Genomic DNA, 16,982 nt, shown 5'->3' on the forward strand with positions numbered 1-16,982 from the left:
AAACTCCGTCTCTACAAAAAATACTAAAATTAGCCAGGTGTGGTGGTGGGCGCCTATAATCCCAGTTACTCGGGAGGCTGAGAATAGAGAATCGCTTGAACCTGGGAGGTGGAGGTTGCAGTGAGCCAGGATCATGTCACTGCACTTCAGCCTGGGTGACAGAGGAAGACTCTGTCTCAAAAAAAGAAATTGGGGGAAAAAAAAAGGGCACCATATGTCTGGGAAGGCTTGTGCATACTTTTCACTAATAGGTTAGTACATATCTTGGGAAGCTAAGAGTCAGGCCTGCGTTTTGTCTAGAACTGATCAGAAGGGAGAGGGGCTAGAAGCAGCTGAACTGAAGCACGACAAGTAAAAAGTAAAGAGGGATTTGTTCTCTTGACCCAACCTGGCCAATGGCAGAGTTAGCCAAGCCTTTCATTTGTCTGTCATGCAGATGCTAAAAACAGAGAAGTCTCTGCCAGATTTGAAATCTGGGGGGAAATTGTGTAGGAACTGTTGTTTTTCCTTTTTTCTCAATGTGTTTGTGTGTGCATGCAATGGAAGCTGGAGATAAATTAAGGAGCAACTATGAAGACAATATAACAATTTCTTGCTATTTGCAATACTTAAGTTCCACTTTTTTTACTTTTTTTTGTCCCTTTTTGGTGCTGTTTTTTCTACTCTATTTTCTAAACCACATATAAGCCTCCTAAATACATGCAATTATTTCCAATAAATATTTGAGTGCCTACTATGTGCAAGATATTATGCTAGGTTCTGCTTTAGAGAACTAAGATTTAGTCTACCCCATGGTCTTGCAGTCTCATAGCAAAAGTAACCCACGGTCATGCTTGCTCATAGATTTGCAAAAACAGCTAGATTTTACAAGAGAAAACATTTTAGTTGTCTAGCATTCATTGATAGCATCTGCATGTCATGGACATTTAGCTCAAAGCAAAAATGTATTTTGAAATAATGAACAATTAAATGAACACTTTTATCAGAAACAAAAATTTCAGAAGAGTTTGCTCACTTGTGTGTCATAAATCGTGAAAGGGAAAGGGAATTATGTCCACGCCATATGTGAGCCACAGTTAGGCAGTAATATTATATCATCTGCAGTACAGCTGCTTCATTTAAATTCAAACTCTAACATTTATAGTTTCAATAGTTGTTATTGTGGGCTGTATACATGACATTAAAAAATCATATTTGAGGAAGTTCTTGAATTTGGTAGCTGATTTAGAATTATAAGGTCTCTTCCAACTCTGAGACATTAAGAGTCTATTAGGACACAAATGTAGTCTTGGGAATAAGAACCTGAGGGGGAAATATCCAGAGTTCAACATCAGTGTTTAATGCTGCATTGCTACCATTTTGGATAATAAAAATGACAATTATTTTGGTTTCATAAAATCTGTTTATCTGTTTATAGTGTTTGGCTGGCAAGATGTTATCACTTACTGCCAACTTTCTAAAAGAAAATAAAAGAAAAAGGAGTATCAACCAAAAACCATAAATAAATCATAATCATGATTCCGCGCATGAAAAGGAACACATCATGGATAACAATCACAAACACCATCATTTGCTCCTTTTTAAAAAAATAGATGCTTAAGTACCTCCCTAAAATAGGATCCAATCAGTATCAAATGATTAGAGATACAGTACAGGAAAGAATCTCTGAGCTGTTGGGAGCCTCACGAAGGAGGGGAGTAATGACACATTATAATATTTTAATTATTACTAAGCATTTGTCCTCTACCAGTCAGTCTCCATGGTAATCCAATGCAACTGCTTTGCTTAAATCAAGTGGATCAGTCTGGCACAGGCTAATTTTGCTTCCCCTTCAAATTTCCTGTTTTCCTGGATATGAGGTCTCTGAAGTGCATCTTCAGGAAACAGTCACTCATCAGAGGTACGCTAGAAAGGAAAACTTGGAGAGAGCAGGTTCTTATTGCTTGCTGAAATCATAGCCTGGTTCTAACCTCACGTTTCATCTACATAAAATTACTAAAGTTCAATTCCGTTCAGTTTCAGGAGTCTCTTCTAGTGCAGGAGGCATTCAATTATTGCCAAAGTCAATATACTAAGTGTGGTTGTTGAAGGCAGCTGGTTTCCCATAGAACCATGTGTCCCTGTTTCCTATTTCAGTTAGTTTCTGAGTCAATGGTAGGAAAATGCCAAAGGGAGTTGGCAACAATGGCCTTTTCCACTTATAATAGATTTTCTTTGATGTACTTTGGATTTTTCTCCAGTATTGTGTTTAGCGGTATTTCTACTGTGTAATCAGATTGGATAGCTCTACAACAAGGCACTGATTGGCAAGAGAATACCGAGGTAAATGGTTTCGTCTCTTCCTTTGGTCCCTGAGGCAACCGTGCTGCCAGTCTATTACCAGTGATACGGAGTCTTCAGAGGGAAGTGAGGCTCTTATCTGCATTAGAACTAAGGTTCCAGAAGAGTCCTGGAATTTGAAAATTCCTTGAGCCTCCAGTGATAAGTTGAGATAAATCCAGCCCCCTGGGGCAGTCTGGATTCAAACATCCTATTTCTGCACTGCTTCCTCCCCCTTCCCTCCTTGGCTGGTGGGAAAAAGAAAAACTCTTCCTGAGGTGACTAATTTAAGAACAGGAGTTATTTGCTCTGCTTTTTTGCTGTCTGTTTAAATCTCTCGGGCTTCAAGCTGTATGATTCTCTCATTTTATTTTCTTTTGTTTTGTTATTATTACTATGTCTTTTGGCTTTTCTGCCTTTGTGGGGTGAAGTTTGATTTTTAAAAAGAAAAAGAAAGCTATGAGGCGTTATTTAAAAAAAAAAAAAAAACTTTGTTCATTAGTTCTACAGCCTTGCAAGTGTCACTTGACTTCCTGTACCTTACAGATTCTTAATCTATAAAAGGGCATGTCAATATTCCCTTGAATTTGCAGAACATTAACATTGTCAATTATTTTTAGATTCTTTGATCACAAGAGAACTTTCCTCTAATAACTGCTATTTAATCATGAACTTAACATTAGAATGTACAATTTTCAAATATTCAAAAGTTAAATATAAAAATATTTAAACCATACCTACCTTGATTCCCTGGTGTATTTCATGACACTTAAACAAGATTTTGTGAATGGCAGAATATTTCTCTTGTGTAATAGTTGTCTCTCAGTTATCAGAGGAGGAGTTCCAGGACCTCCCAAGAATGACAAAATCCTTGGATGCCCAACTCTATGAAATGGTGTAGTACTTGCATATAACTTATACACAACCTCTCTTATACTTTAAATCATCTCTAGATTACTTACAATACCTAATAAAATGTAGGTGCTATGTAAATGGCTGTTATACTATGTTGTTTAAGGAACAATGAGAAGAGTAAGTCTGTACATGTTCAGTACAGACACAATTAAAAAAAATTTTTCTGTGGTTGGTTGAATCCATGGGTGTGGAACCCACAGATACGGAGGGCTGGCTATATCTTGAATGAAGAGTTTTCATATTTTAAATCTGACTTAAAAAAATTCATATGGAACTAAATTAGTTTCAACTTTTTTTTTTTTTTGAGACGGAGTCTTGCTCTGTCACCCAGACTGGAGTGCAGTGGCACAATCGGCTCACTGCAACCTCCGCCTCCTGGGTTCAAGCCATTTTCCTGCCTCAGCCTCTCCAGTAGCGGGATTATAGGCGTGCACCACCACGCCCAGCTAATTTTTGCATTTCAGTAGAGACGGGGTTTCACCATGTTGGCCAGGCTGGTCTCGAACTCCTGAGCTCGTGATCCACCCGCCTCAGCCTCCCAGAGTGCTGGGATCACAGGCGTGAGCCACCGTGCCCAGCCCTAGTTGCAGCTTTTATGAACAAGTTACATATCTTTAATTTTCACGAGAAAAAAGTTTTAGTTACTGGCTCTTTCTTTTCCACATAATTTCTCAATCCTCTTCCAATATCTTTCAAAGGAGGAATATAAAGCACTCAAGGGCTTTTTGGATACTTGGATGTTACTGTTAATAGCAAAATATTGTAGATTGCCTAACCCGGTTCATAAAATACACACCTGAAGTCTCAAGCTTCACCTCCACCACTCAACCTGACCATATGTGCTAATTTTTGGTAATGTAGAAAACAGGACAGATCTGTTCTCTGAGAAGTGCCATCTCATTTTTACTGTTACGTTCTGAGTTGGCCCTCAAATTGAACCTTCATATAGACCTAATACCATTCACTAGTCCTTCTTCTTGCATCAAAGGTTAAAAAAGTATCTGAAAATTGTAACAACCATCTTACCCTCTCACCAGACTGATGTCCAGCAAATAAAGGATAGGATTCAGGACAACAGGGAAATAAATCTCTTCACCTGAGATCTCATGTATTGGAAAAGTATGAGTTCTCTGAACCTTGTCTCAGAGCCTTATAAAATGTTAAGACCTAAAGGGAAATCATTTCATTTCTTTGAACTTTGTTTTACTCAATTAAAAAGTGGGTTTAATACCTATTTCATAAAATTGTTATATGGATGAAATGAAATTAATGTGAAATGGCTGGCTATAAAAATTCTCACCTTCAGGTTATTACAGGCAGTCCTGGTTCCACCACCAGCTAGAATGTTGGTCCATATTTATCATAGACAATTACTAAAAGAAGAATATTTGCATAACACTCCATAGTTGACAAAGCACATTGACCTAAAGAATACTTTCATTTCGCATATTCAAATACTAAATCTGGGCAATATTTTTACCTGTTCAGATATGAAGTCTGGGCATTTGGGAGGTACCTTTATTAAGAAACATTAAGCAGCTGTGTGCCGGAGTTTTGGCAAACTGACATTCACTAATTATTTAACACGTCTACATTGAGCTCACATATGTGCTAGTGCAGCAGTTCTCAAACTTTTGGTCTCAGTACTCCTTTACTTTCTCAAACATTATCGAGAACCCCAAAGAGTGTTTCTTTATGTGAAATGTATCTATTGATATTTACTGTATTAAAAATTAAAACTGAGTGTTTTAAAATATTACTTCATTAAAAAACCAATTCATTAAAATTCATCAAATAGCAGTAAACCATTACATGATAATGTAAGAAATATATTTTGATGAAAAATAACTGTATCTTCCAAAACAACAACAAAGAAACCGTTTGGAGTGTCATTGCTTTACATTTTTGCAAACCCCTTTAATGTCTAGCTTAATAGAAGGTAGCTAGATTATTTTGTTTTTGCATTCAAGCTGTTGCAATATCACACTTCACAGTCTCTGGAAAATGACACTGTGGGCTCACGAAAGAATGGGAACGAAAAAGGTAAAAAATATGTCTTATTTTTGTAATTAAGACATTGACCCCTTGGCATGTCTCAAGAGAATCCCTCTTGAGGTTTTCCCATTCCACACTTTAACCACTGTGCTAGTGCCTAGTATCCAATTATTACTCAAGAAGTAATTGTCGAATAAAGTAATGAATACCATATCCTGGGCCAGGTGCTGAGGTTACAGAGATGGACAAGACAAGAGATCCTGACTTTAAGGAGTTTAGACTTAGACTTGTCTCTCTTAAATGGAAGAGAGACAAGTATTTACAAACTCTGCTACTGGAACCACCATAGGAGTAAACACAAGATACTATGGGAGGTGAGAGGGTACCTAGCCTAGTTTTTGGTGATCAAGGAAGACTTTTAGAGAAAATGGTGGTTAAGCTGAGACTTAAAGGAAAAGCCAGGTAAGGAATGCAAGTGTAAAAAGGAGAGTGAAGTGGGAGCAGTAGAGCTTACTAGGATTTAGAGTGAGCAAGGTACAGCAGATTAGCCAGAAATGAGGGAATGTGTCATGCAAGTTTCCTCAGGGAAAATTTTAAGACTTTAAACAGGGGACTGACATAGTTAAAGTTTAGAAAGGTCACTCTGGGTACAAAGTGAAGGATGAGTTGCAGTATAACAGGCCAGAAAAGCTACTGCAAGGAGTTGAGGCAGGAGATAATATTGGCTTAAATAGAATAGTAGTGAAGCGGAGAGAAATGGAAAATTAGAGTTAAGAAGGAAAAACTGATAGGACTTTCTAATGGCTGTAGGAGGTAAGAGAGAGAAAGGGGCTGAGTATTATACCCATATTTCTGGTTTACAAAATTGGGTTGATGATACCACTTAGAGATTAGAAACATAAAAGCTGGTAAAATAAAGAGTTTAGTTTGGGATTTTTGAGATATCTTGGTACATCAGGACATATTTTGAAGGCAGTAAGACACGTAGATTTGCAGTCAGAAGAGAGAACTGGACTAGAAATTTGCATTAGGAGTTACTAGTGAATATATGGTGGCTGAAGCCAGGGAGGTGAATGAAACCACATAAAGGAGAATGTAAAAAGTGAGATAGAAACAAACTGCACACAACTTTGGGGTTCATGGATATCTGACAGCCAGAAGGGGGTCCTGAAAGGTAAAATAAAGACACAGAGATCTAGGACAAAAACTAGGAAAGTGTGGTTTCACAAATCAAGGAATATGAATGCAGAAGGCCAAGGGTTCTAGTATCAAATGCTGCAGAAAGGTCAAGGAAAATAAGACAAAGGGTCTACTAGATTGAACACAGAGGTTCTTGGTGACCTTCTTGAGAATTTCAGTTTTGCAGAATCCAGAAGCTTGTTGAATAAAGAACCCATTGACTGCAGTTCCTGAAAAGGCAGGAGGAGTGAGAATCTAGAGAATGAGCACAAAGAGATGGAATACAGGGAACCGGCAGAGATATGTGCCTCAGACAGGGGGGTACCTAATCTATTGTGACACTTGAAAGAATGAGTATAGAGGCATAAAGTTGTTGGAGTTCCTCTTTTTTTTTTTTTTTCTGAGACGGAGCCTGGTTCTGTCACCTAGGCTGGAGCGCAGTGGCGTGATCTTGGCTCACTGCAACCTCCGCCTCCCTGGTTCAAGCAATTCTCTTGCCTCAGCCTCCTTAGTAGCTGGGATTACAGGCACCCACCACATCTGACTAATTTTTGTATTTTTAGTAGGGATGGGGTTTCATCATGTTGGCCAGACTGGTGTCGAACTCCTGACTTTAGGTGATGTGCCCGCCTTGGCCCTTCCAAAGTTCTGGGTTTACAGGCATGAGCCACCATGCTCAGCCTGAGTTCCTCTTTGATGGTTTCTATTTTTTTCTATTCTCTTATTTGAGAATAAGTGAGGGGAATGGTTTGAAAAATAAGGTGAAAATCAGAAGTGGCTGTTGTGGAAAACAAGAGAGAGACAACTAGGGAAACAAGTATTGCTTGGTAAAGTTGAAGGCCCACCTGAGTTTGGACACCGTAAACATGTGGTGGAAACCATCTATACGGTCTGTCCAGAATTTCAGATCAGCTTTTTTAAACCTGTTTCTGAATCAGTAGGTTAAAGTCTAGGCTATATTTTATTAACAAATATAGTAAACAGTGCAATAAAGAGATCATAAAATCAATACAATTCTCTTTCCTCATGCACCACGTATAATTTCCATAACACACACACGTATATACATTATAGAACACTGGCTATTAAACCTCCCTACAAAGAAAGTTCCTCGGAATATCATTATTTTATTGCCTGTAACACTCCGTATAATTTTCTTTTTCTTCTTTTCTTCTTTTTTTTAAGAGTTGCTCTTGTAGCCTAGGCTGGAGTGCAGTGGTGCTATCTGGGCTCACTGCAACCTCCGCTTCCTGGGTTCAAGTGATCCTCCTGCCTCACCCTCCCAAGTAGCTGGGATTACAGGTATGCACCACCACACCTGGCTAATTTTTTGTATTTTTAGTAGATGCGGGGTTTCACCATGTTAGCCAGGCTGGTCTCAAACTCCTGACCTCACATGATCTGCCCACCTTGGCCTCCCAAAGTGCTGGGATTACAAGCATGAGCCACCACGCCTGGCCACTCCATGTAATTTTCAGTGAAAAACAGTGAAGCTATCATAGTGTGGGGTGGAGTTTGTATGAGAACATGAACAAACCTCAGGCAAGGAATTTAATGTTATTTATATTAAGAATTTATCCACTTTCATAGCACAAAATAACACAATTCACCTCTTTCATATCCATTAAGAGATCTTCCTCAAAGAAATATTATCAATAGAGATGGGAGGCAAAGATTTACTTCCTTTAGACTATTAGGTTATATTAATAAAAGTATTTGCTTTAATTTTATATTTTAAAATAATCTATATTTAGGCAATATTTACTAAGCATTGACTGCGCACCGTGTTCATGTATTAGTCTATTTAACTCTTATCAAAATCCTGTTAGATAAGTATTATCTCCGTTTACAGACAAGGAAACTGGATCACAGAAAAGTTTAAGTAACTTGTTCTTGGTTGCAAGCCTAATAAATAGAGAGCTGGGATTTGAACTCAGGCAGTCTGACTCCGGATTACCCTCCTTGCTACACTGTTTTCTTTCAAAAATAGAAATTCAACAACATTTCCCAAACTAAAAGTTCATTTGAAGTTTCAGAAACTTAAAGCAATGATTAAACAGATAAGTTGTAACAGACTTCATAAGCAGTTCAGTAAAAATGTAGACTTACGAAATGGCATAAATAACAAGATACAAATAAGTTGATTCTGTAAGTTTCTTTTCTTAAAAAAAAACTACTTGGAAATATTTCAAGTATATAGAACAGTAAAGGAAATAATTACAAGTGAACACCCACGTGCCCTCTACTTAGCTTAATGTTTTGCCACATTTTCAAGATACTTCCGGTAGAAAATAAACGTTATAGATACAAATGAACCCTTCTTGTTACATTCCCTTCTGTTCCTCTCTGGAAGTAACTAGTATTCTGAATTTGTTATCTATCATTTCTTTATACGATTTTTAGTTTGATCTTACTTTTTCGTAATTATTAAACTTTTATTTATGGTATGTCATATATACATCTTCCTGTAACTTGCCTTTTCCGCTCTTCCTCAATATTAGGTTAATGACTCTATCCATATGAAAAACGGTAGCTTTAGTTCACTGATTTTTTGTTTAGTGTATGTTCAATTCGTTCAACAATGACACTTATTCATCCATTCTATTAGTAGACATTTATTGTTTCACTAATATAAGCTCTTCTGCTCTGAACTTTCTTGCACGTGCTCATAACTTAAATACATTTTTTTTAACATGCCGTTAAACAGGAACATACACATTTCTTTAACATGTACTTAAACAGGAAAAGTAACACATGTGCATGAAGAATACAACCCAGAGAGCCATTACGTTCAAGAAACGTACAAAAGACCACAGGTTATTCCGAGTGAAGAAAGGCTTTCACTAGAAGGCACTTGGGGAAGGTTCCAATGACAGCGACATTCATCGCTACAGTAGAAACTCACACAATCGTAGCCCTTTATTACTCTTTTGTTATCCAGTAGTTTCCTGTGTCCGTTCATTTCCTCAACTGGAGTGTGAGCTCCAAGAGGACTGAATCGGGCCCCAACAAGGTGAGCCAATACGAAGGTGGCAGCAGAGTCCGCAATGGGGGCTACAGCGGCCGACCTCTGAGGCTGTGCCAGGCTACCAAAGTGACAGCGAGAGGGAAGGGTCGGGGAAACAGGGCCTAACCTCACTTTTCACCCCGAAAGTCAAGGTAGCCGAGGAAATAGGGATGAATGGGGGCACAGACACCTGCCTCGAAGTGTCTTCTCACTTTCACTCACAAAGCCGTCGGGTCAGTAGCTAGAAGCTGAGGGGCGGATGCGGCCCCCGCCCTGTGACACTTTCTCAGTCTGGGTCTTCCAGCCGCGCCTCTTTGCCTTACGCCAATTCCGTAAGGAGGCGCTGAGGCCAACCGGGAGGCTCCAGCAGCTCCAAAACTTGACGTGAAATAGCACGGGGCAGAACTGACTGCGGCCATCTTTAATTCGGGCAAGACCCCACCCTCGCACCCCACCGACTAGTCCTTTTCAGCGTTACCAGGATTTTCTGCAACAAACGTAACGCGGTTAACCTTAGAAGCAGTGTTGAAGAAACACGCAAAGAGGCCCGAGTATCCATGACCTCAGTGGTGCGAAATCCGGCCAATTTAAACATGGCGGCTAAACCCGAACAGCAAAACGTTGCTGACGCCAATGAAGTCATGCTCGAAATGGAGCGAGGCGGCGGAGCTGGGGAGCGGGTAATCTCGCGAGATGGAAGCCAGCCTCCGCTCGGCCCGGAAGCCCCGTCTGAGGGGGCGGGGGACGAAGGAGGGAGCGGGAGTCGGGCGAGAGCCAGTAGAGGAGTCCGTCTCCTGTAGCGTGCGTAAGCAGGGCAGCGACGGCGGGCCGCTACGCCGCGGAATCGGCGTAGGCGCCTTTGGAGAATCGGCGGGCTGCGCTGCGCCGGGGCTGGTCGCGGAGGGGGGAGGGGATGTCGGTCAGTGCGAGATCCGCTGCTGCTGAGGAGAGGAGCGTCAACAGCAGCACCATGGGTGAGTCTCAGCTTCGGGCTGCAGCGACTCGGGGTCATCAGCTCCGAATGCTGGAAAGCTTTGCAGCTGCTGGACCGAGCTGGGGAACGCCCTGAGGCGAGGAGGAGGCAGCGGCGAGGGGAGCCGTGGTGGGGGCGACGGCGGGCCCGGGGCGCGGCAGCGGCGGGATCGGGGGGAGGGGAGGCGGCGGCGGTGACAGTTTGAATTGAACGTGAGGAGAGCCGAGGCGGCGGCATTTCCTGTGCCGCGGCGGGCCGGCCCCCTGCCCGGGCTGGAGAGCCGCGGCCTCCGCGGCCGGAGCAGCCTGAGCGCGGTGGTCTCAGCCCTGCCCTTGCTTCTCTCCGTCCCTTCGCCTTCCCTCAGCCTCCTCCAGTGCCCGCCGGCGCCCGCGGCCCCGCTCCTCCTGTCCCCGGCCGTATCCCCCTCGGCAGAAGTCCCTTCGTGGGGCAGTGGGCCTGGCGTGGAGGGTGGGGACGAGTGTGAGCGCTCGGGCGAGGGTGCCGTGTGGGCCAGCCCGGGAGGGCGGCGGCGGGGAGGGAGGAAGAAGGATGCACCAGGCTGAGGCTGCGGTGGAGGCGGCGGCGGCGGCTGCAGCAGCAACTCCAGTGACCGCGTCGCCTCCCCGCTCCTCCTCCCGCCTCTCGGGGTTGCCTCTCTCCAGGCGCAGCCCGGAAGGCCGGTGGATGGCGGGCGAGTCTTGAGAACGGAGAATCGGTAGTTCGGTTTGGTATTTGGGCTTAATTTTTAGGAGTAGGGGAAAAAGAACGCCTGGGAAGGGCGCCCCCCGGAGGAGGTAGAAAGGGTGGGAAGGGTCCCTGGAAAAGGGAGGGAGCGGAGATGTGGAGTGGCGAAGTTGAGGGAAATTAATTTTTGAAAATATTTCAGTATTCTCAGTTATTCTTTTAAGGAGCCCTTTCATTTCCTTTCCTCCCCCACATACTGGAAAAAGAACAGGCCATTTCATTCACATTTTCCACTCCTGAGTTCCATTTCAGCTGTCTGTATAGTAAGAAATAAGCAACCGAGATTTTTCTAGGACATTTCCATTTGCTAAGTTACTTTTGAAGAGTACACTGTTTCAGATTTCGGTTTTTACAGTCCTAGGAAAGAATTTGTGACGTCCAGGTGTTTTCTTAGTTACTGAAATAATAACTAACTACAATTCTTGAGTTTATTGCTAAATAGTTCAGCTTTAAGAATTCTTTCTTCTGTCTTTGTTATTTTGATGAAAGAGAATATCTTTCTTAGTGCCCCTGAGAATCTAAATGAACAGGTAATCTAAATCCCTAAGCATTTAACCTGTTTTACATATTTATGCACATGCAGGTGATGAGTATAGTCAGTTTTTCCCCCTAAAGTTTATGTGCAAACTTGGGGAGGAGAGTATTTTAGACTTCAGGTGTACAGGTAGGGATGAAATGTATGGAATCCTGATAGACTGAAGGGAGGATATAAACAATGACCAAGTCAGTTATTGCTGCTTGGATTCTTTATTTCTTCAGACTGCAAGGGAATGAGTGAGGGGTGTTTGGGTGGTGGTTGGGAAGGGGGGGTTACGGCGGCAGGAGTGCAGTAAACAATCTTTCATCCCATTCAGCTGTTCAGTGGGTGGGACTAAAGGAGATAGAGTTGAGTGAAGCTATGAAATAAATGTAGAAGCTACATAGGTGATTTGCATGGTAGCGTTGTCTTAGTTTGTGATGGGACAGCATGATGGAACCAGGTCTTCATAATACAGTTATTAAAAATACCACATATTATACCACATCTTAGGCTTACAGAATTCAAGTTCACAACAAATAACAGCAAGTTATGTGAAGTTGGTTTTAATTAGTTCTCATCCTTTAAAAAGAAAGGATATTGTCTCTTTCTAGTGTAGCTTAACAATTTTTGTTGCAGGCTTTGATTTGGAGATACTTGATGCATACATAATACATGAAAGGTAGTGTTAAAAGATTGTATCTCAGAAATTTGTGATAAAATTGGTTGTTCAGATTTGCACTTTTTCCCACAGAAGTAATTTTAAGTAAATCCATGCCAGAAGTTCTGAACAAATCTAAGGCAAGTTAGGAATCCTTACAGACCCTAGGAGAATTTAGAGGAATATGCTAGAACAACAACAACAACAACAACAACAACAATAACAAAGCTTTGGGGAGAAGAGGGAGGAAGAAGAGTTACATCTCTGCTTCTAAGGTCTCAGTAATGGAGAGTGATCAGATGAGGGGGACCAGTCAGAATAAGGATAGTGGTAGAGCAGATTAGTTGCAGACTTTTATAATTTGATGATATGCATATTCATTGTAGACTGTATTCTGGGAATTGCCGATAGTGAATTCCTACCTGACTAAATTGCCTGCTGAGAAATGTGTTTCACATTTTGACTTCATAGGCTAGCTTCAATTTTTGATTAGAAGTTGAGCATTTTAAATTAATGATTTATGTCTTTTACTAAGTTTTGAGAAAAAACTTTTTGTATATTTCTTTTTCTGTACTAAGTTTGGATTGTAAAGACAAACTTTATTATATAATAGAAATAATAAAAATTATGTTTTAAGGAGTAGAATTTTAAGGTAGTTTGATTATGGGTTTGGTTCGCTGAGATGAGAGCATACTGTTAAATGTAGACCATTGAACTCTACAGCAGTATTTTGAAGACTGCAGGTTGTGACCCATTAGTGGACACTGCACTTAATATTTTGAGGGAGGTTAAATTTTCTTTCAGGTATTATGTACTGGGTGGGCATTGTGGTCAAAATGTACAGTATGGATGAGTCAAATGTAAGGTCTTTAAACCTTATGTTAGAGGCTGGAGGTCTTGGTGTGAGGACTTTAAAATTAAAGACTGTTAGTCCGTGTGACTTTTTCTAATTTTGGATTCATTTATCCTGTACTCCATGTAGCTAGCATGGTTAGAGAGATCTGAGGCCTACTTCTGTTTGAGAGGATGTTATCCCCCATAGCCAGCAACTATGGTGGCTTCCAAAAGAAAAGAGTAGCATTCAGTGACTCTGCTTTAGGCCTTGAGGATGAATCTTTTCTTTGTTTTTGTCTTCATGTGTCCTTTTGCATCATCAGAGATCTGGAGACTAAACTTTGAGCATGGGCTTCGGGAAGAGGGGCCAAAGAGACAACTTGGCTGGCATTAAGTGTTGAAGGCCGTAGGCCAGACACACACTAAATCCTTGTGACTTACTCTTGGTGCAGTCCAGATATCCAGATGTAGGGATTACACATTGGGGTTTGAGTTCAAAATCTTAATAATGATTTAGAACATGGACTTTGATGTTAGATATGGATGCAAATCTTGGCTTTGCTACTCACTAGATACATCAGTCTGAGTAGGTTAGATTATAATTTTAAAAACTACAGTTAGGCGTTGTTAACAATAGGGTACATTGAGAAATCATAGAGTATACCTACACAAACCTAGATGGTAGAGCCTACTATACACCTGGGCTGTATCCTATTGCTTCTAGGCTATGAGCTTGTACAGCTTGTTATTGTACTGACTACTGTAGATAATTATGACACATGGTAAGTGTGTTTTTTTTTTTCTTTGAGACGGAATTTCGCTCTTGCTGCCCAGGCTGGAGTACAGTGGCACAATCTTGGCTCACCGCAACCTGGGTTCAAGCAGTTCTCCTGTCTCAGCCTCTCGAGTAGCTGGGATTACAGGTGCTTACCTGCCTCAGCCTCCCAAGTAGCAGGCATTACAGGCACTTGCCACCAGGCGTAGCTAATTTTTGTATTTGTAGTAGAGATGGGGTTTCACCATGTTGGCCAGGCTGATCTGGAACTCCTGACCTCAAGTGATCCTCCTGCCTCGGCCTCCCAAAGTGCTGGGATTATAGGCGTGAGCCATCACACCCGGCCAAGTGTTTGTGCTTCTGAGCATAGAAAAAAAGATGTGCTGTACTATGAACTTATGACTACTATGTCATCACAGGTGATACGATTTTTTTTAGCTCCATTGTAATCTTACGGGACCACTGTCATAAATGTTGTCCATTGTTGACCAAAACATTGTTATGCAGTGCATGACTATACTGCAGATAAGAAAAGTGGAAATGGAATAAGAAAGATAAACTATAAGCCCTAATTTTTTATTATTAGTTTCAACAGACATAAAATTATTCTGCTATTAAAATTTCCATTTTTATGCTCTAAATTTCTGTATTTCTCTGACATAAACTGATAATTCACAGACTGCTCACTGGTCCACAGACCACACTTTGCATAGCACTAGGTTAAACTATGCTGCAGCAACAGACTGTTATACTAAAGTTTATGTGCAGTATTATATTTTAGGCCAGTGTTAACTTTAAAAGATACTATACTTTGAAAGCTGAGAATTCATAAGTATCCCCTGTGATTGGGGGGATTGCCTAAAGCTGCTCCTGCTTACATTATTTTGAAGTTTTCTAAGTCTTAGGTATTCATGTGTCATTTGCATTTTATTCAATGTTTGTTTGCCTTATGTAAAATATAAAGATGATATTCTTCCTCCTTCCCCACTGATCTGGAAGTAAAAAATGGACTTTCCTGAAGTTGTAACATGTTAATTCTGTTGTTTTGTTTAACTCTGGGTCACAACTGACTACTTCTGGTAGCTTTATTGGAGGTGAGGCTCCAGGTCAGAGTTTCTCATTTGAGGTTTTATCATTATTTGGGGGAGGGAAGGGCTGTCTTGTGCATTGTACAATATTTACCAGCATCCCTCCTGTCATCGTGCTAAGATGCCAGCAGCACATGCTCTCTCCGGTTGTGAAATGAAAAAAATGTCTACAAACATTGCCAAATGACACGTGGGGGAGCAGAATCATCCTTGGTTGAGAACCACTGCACTGGAAGGAACAAGCTTCCTTAACTGTCTTACTTTTTACTTCTTCTTCCTGGAACTCCTACCACTTAGTATTCTTAGTATTTCCTAAACTTGGGAATCAAAATTACGTAGAGTTTTTTTGTATTAAAAGTTTATCATTAATTTATATGTTTTTGCAAAGCGTGATCAGTAATTACTAGACATAGAACATTATGCTAGGTCACTGTTTTCCAAAATATGATTGAAGGGTCAGCCATGGCCTGGAGTTAAAAATGCAGATTAACTGGTTCCCACTAAAAGACCCACTGATTAGCAATCTCTGGGAGAGGGACCCAGGAATCTACATTTCCAAATGCTTTCCAACTTATCAAGTAACTTTATTATTGTATGCTTTCATAGAATAAAATACATGGATTTTAAGTATTTAGTTGAATGAATTGCTGATGTGCATACACACATCTTGTAGCCTTTATTCTAATCAAGATATAGAATATTTCCACCATCCCAGAGTTTCTTGTTCCCTGTTGGAGTTCTCCTTCTATTGCCCCTGATAAGATTTCTAATAGCCATGAATTTGTTTTGTTTTTGTTTTTTTTTTTTTAACAGCTTTACTGATACATGTATACAGTTGATTCATTTAAAGTGTTTTTTTCTGGGTAACTTTCTAAAGTCTCCCTATCCCCGTAACTTCTTTATTATATAAGATTTCAAATAAAATGATCATTGTGGTGTTTTTCAAAGAATACAGATTCTCGTGGTGTTTCACACTGTGATAAACAATAGGCCTGGGATAGGGCCCTGAAAATCTTTGGCTCTGATGACTGTTTTCAGGAAAATCAAAACCATTTTCCACCAGTTTTGCTATTCTTTATAAAATATATTTGAAATATTCCCGCAGTGGTAATTTGAAACTTTTGTAAACTGTTCATTGATTTAACAAATATTTGACTCCAAAAAAGTATCAGACACTTTGACACCATAGCAATCAAGAAAGCTATGGTCATGGATGTTATGATGTTTCTGTTTTCATTTCTGAAATTGCTTTTTTAAAAAATTTTTTTTTTTTTGAAACGGAGTTTTGCTTTTGTTGCACAGGCTGGAGTGCAATAGCACTATCTCAGCCACCGCAGCCTCCGCCTCCCTGGTTCAAGTGATTCTCCTGCCTCAGCCTCCCAAGTAGCTGGGATTACAGGCATGCGCCACCATGCCCAGCTAATTTTTTTTTTTTTTTTTTTTTGAGATGGAGTCTCTCTTTGTCACTCAGGCAGGAGTGCAGTGGCGCGATCTTGGCTAGCTGTAAGCTCTGCCTTCCGGGTTCACACCATTCTCCTGCCTCAGCCTCCCAGGTAGCTGGGACTACAGGCACCCGCCACCACGCCTGGCTAATTTTTTGTATTTTTAGTAGAGACAGGGTTTCACCGTGTTAGCCAGGATCTCCTGACCTCATAGTCCGCCCGCCTTGGCCTCCCAAAGTGCTGGGATTACAGGCGTGAGCCACCATGCCTGGTTGCTTTTTAAAAATTTTATTGGGAGTTTTTTGTTGTTGTTTTGTTTTTTTGAGATGGAGTCTTGCTCTGTCACCCAGGCTAGTAGCATGATCCCGGCTCACTGCAACCTCTGCCTCAAGCGATTCTCCTTCCTCAGCCTCTTGAGTAGCTGGGATTACAGGCGCATGCCACCACGCCTGGCTAATTTTTGTATTTTTAGCAGAGATGGGGTTTCACCATGTTGGTCAAGCTGACCTTGTTGGTCTGTCCTGACCTCGTGA

The 16,982-nt window shown here is 41.0% G+C and overlaps 1 protein-coding gene and 1 pseudogene across 8 annotated transcripts in view; one reads left to right on the forward strand and one right to left on the reverse strand.

Moving 5' to 3' along the window:
• LOC117072231 overlaps nt 1-9,834 on the reverse strand; it is a 33,559-nt pseudogene extending 23,725 nt beyond the window's left edge.
• Nucleotides 9,835-10,051: 217 nt separating this feature from the next.
• Nucleotides 10,052-16,982, forward strand: part of SEPTIN7 (septin 7) — a 105,239-nt gene continuing 98,308 nt past the window's right edge. The window contains exons 1-3 of one of the 8 annotated variants that reach the window (XM_033193566.1): nt 10,338-10,389; nt 12,289-12,331; nt 16,509-16,510. In XM_033193566.1, the coding sequence (XP_033049457.1) occupies nt 12,325-12,331; nt 16,509-16,510 (9 nt within the window). In that variant the 5' untranslated portion in view covers nt 10,338-10,389; nt 12,289-12,324. Of the gene's footprint in view, nt 10,390-11,384; nt 11,387-12,288; nt 12,332-16,508; nt 16,511-16,982 lie in introns of all 8 variants that reach the window. The other 7 variants (XM_033193563.1, XM_033193562.1, XM_033193565.1 and 4 more) reach the window with 7 other exon arrangements.

The sequence above is a fragment of the Trachypithecus francoisi genome, unplaced genomic scaffold (assembly GCF_009764315.1).
Source record: "Trachypithecus francoisi isolate TF-2019V2 unplaced genomic scaffold, Tfra_2.0 Lachesis_group4, whole genome shotgun sequence".
Lineage (NCBI taxonomy): Eukaryota > Metazoa > Chordata > Mammalia > Primates > Cercopithecidae > Trachypithecus > Trachypithecus francoisi.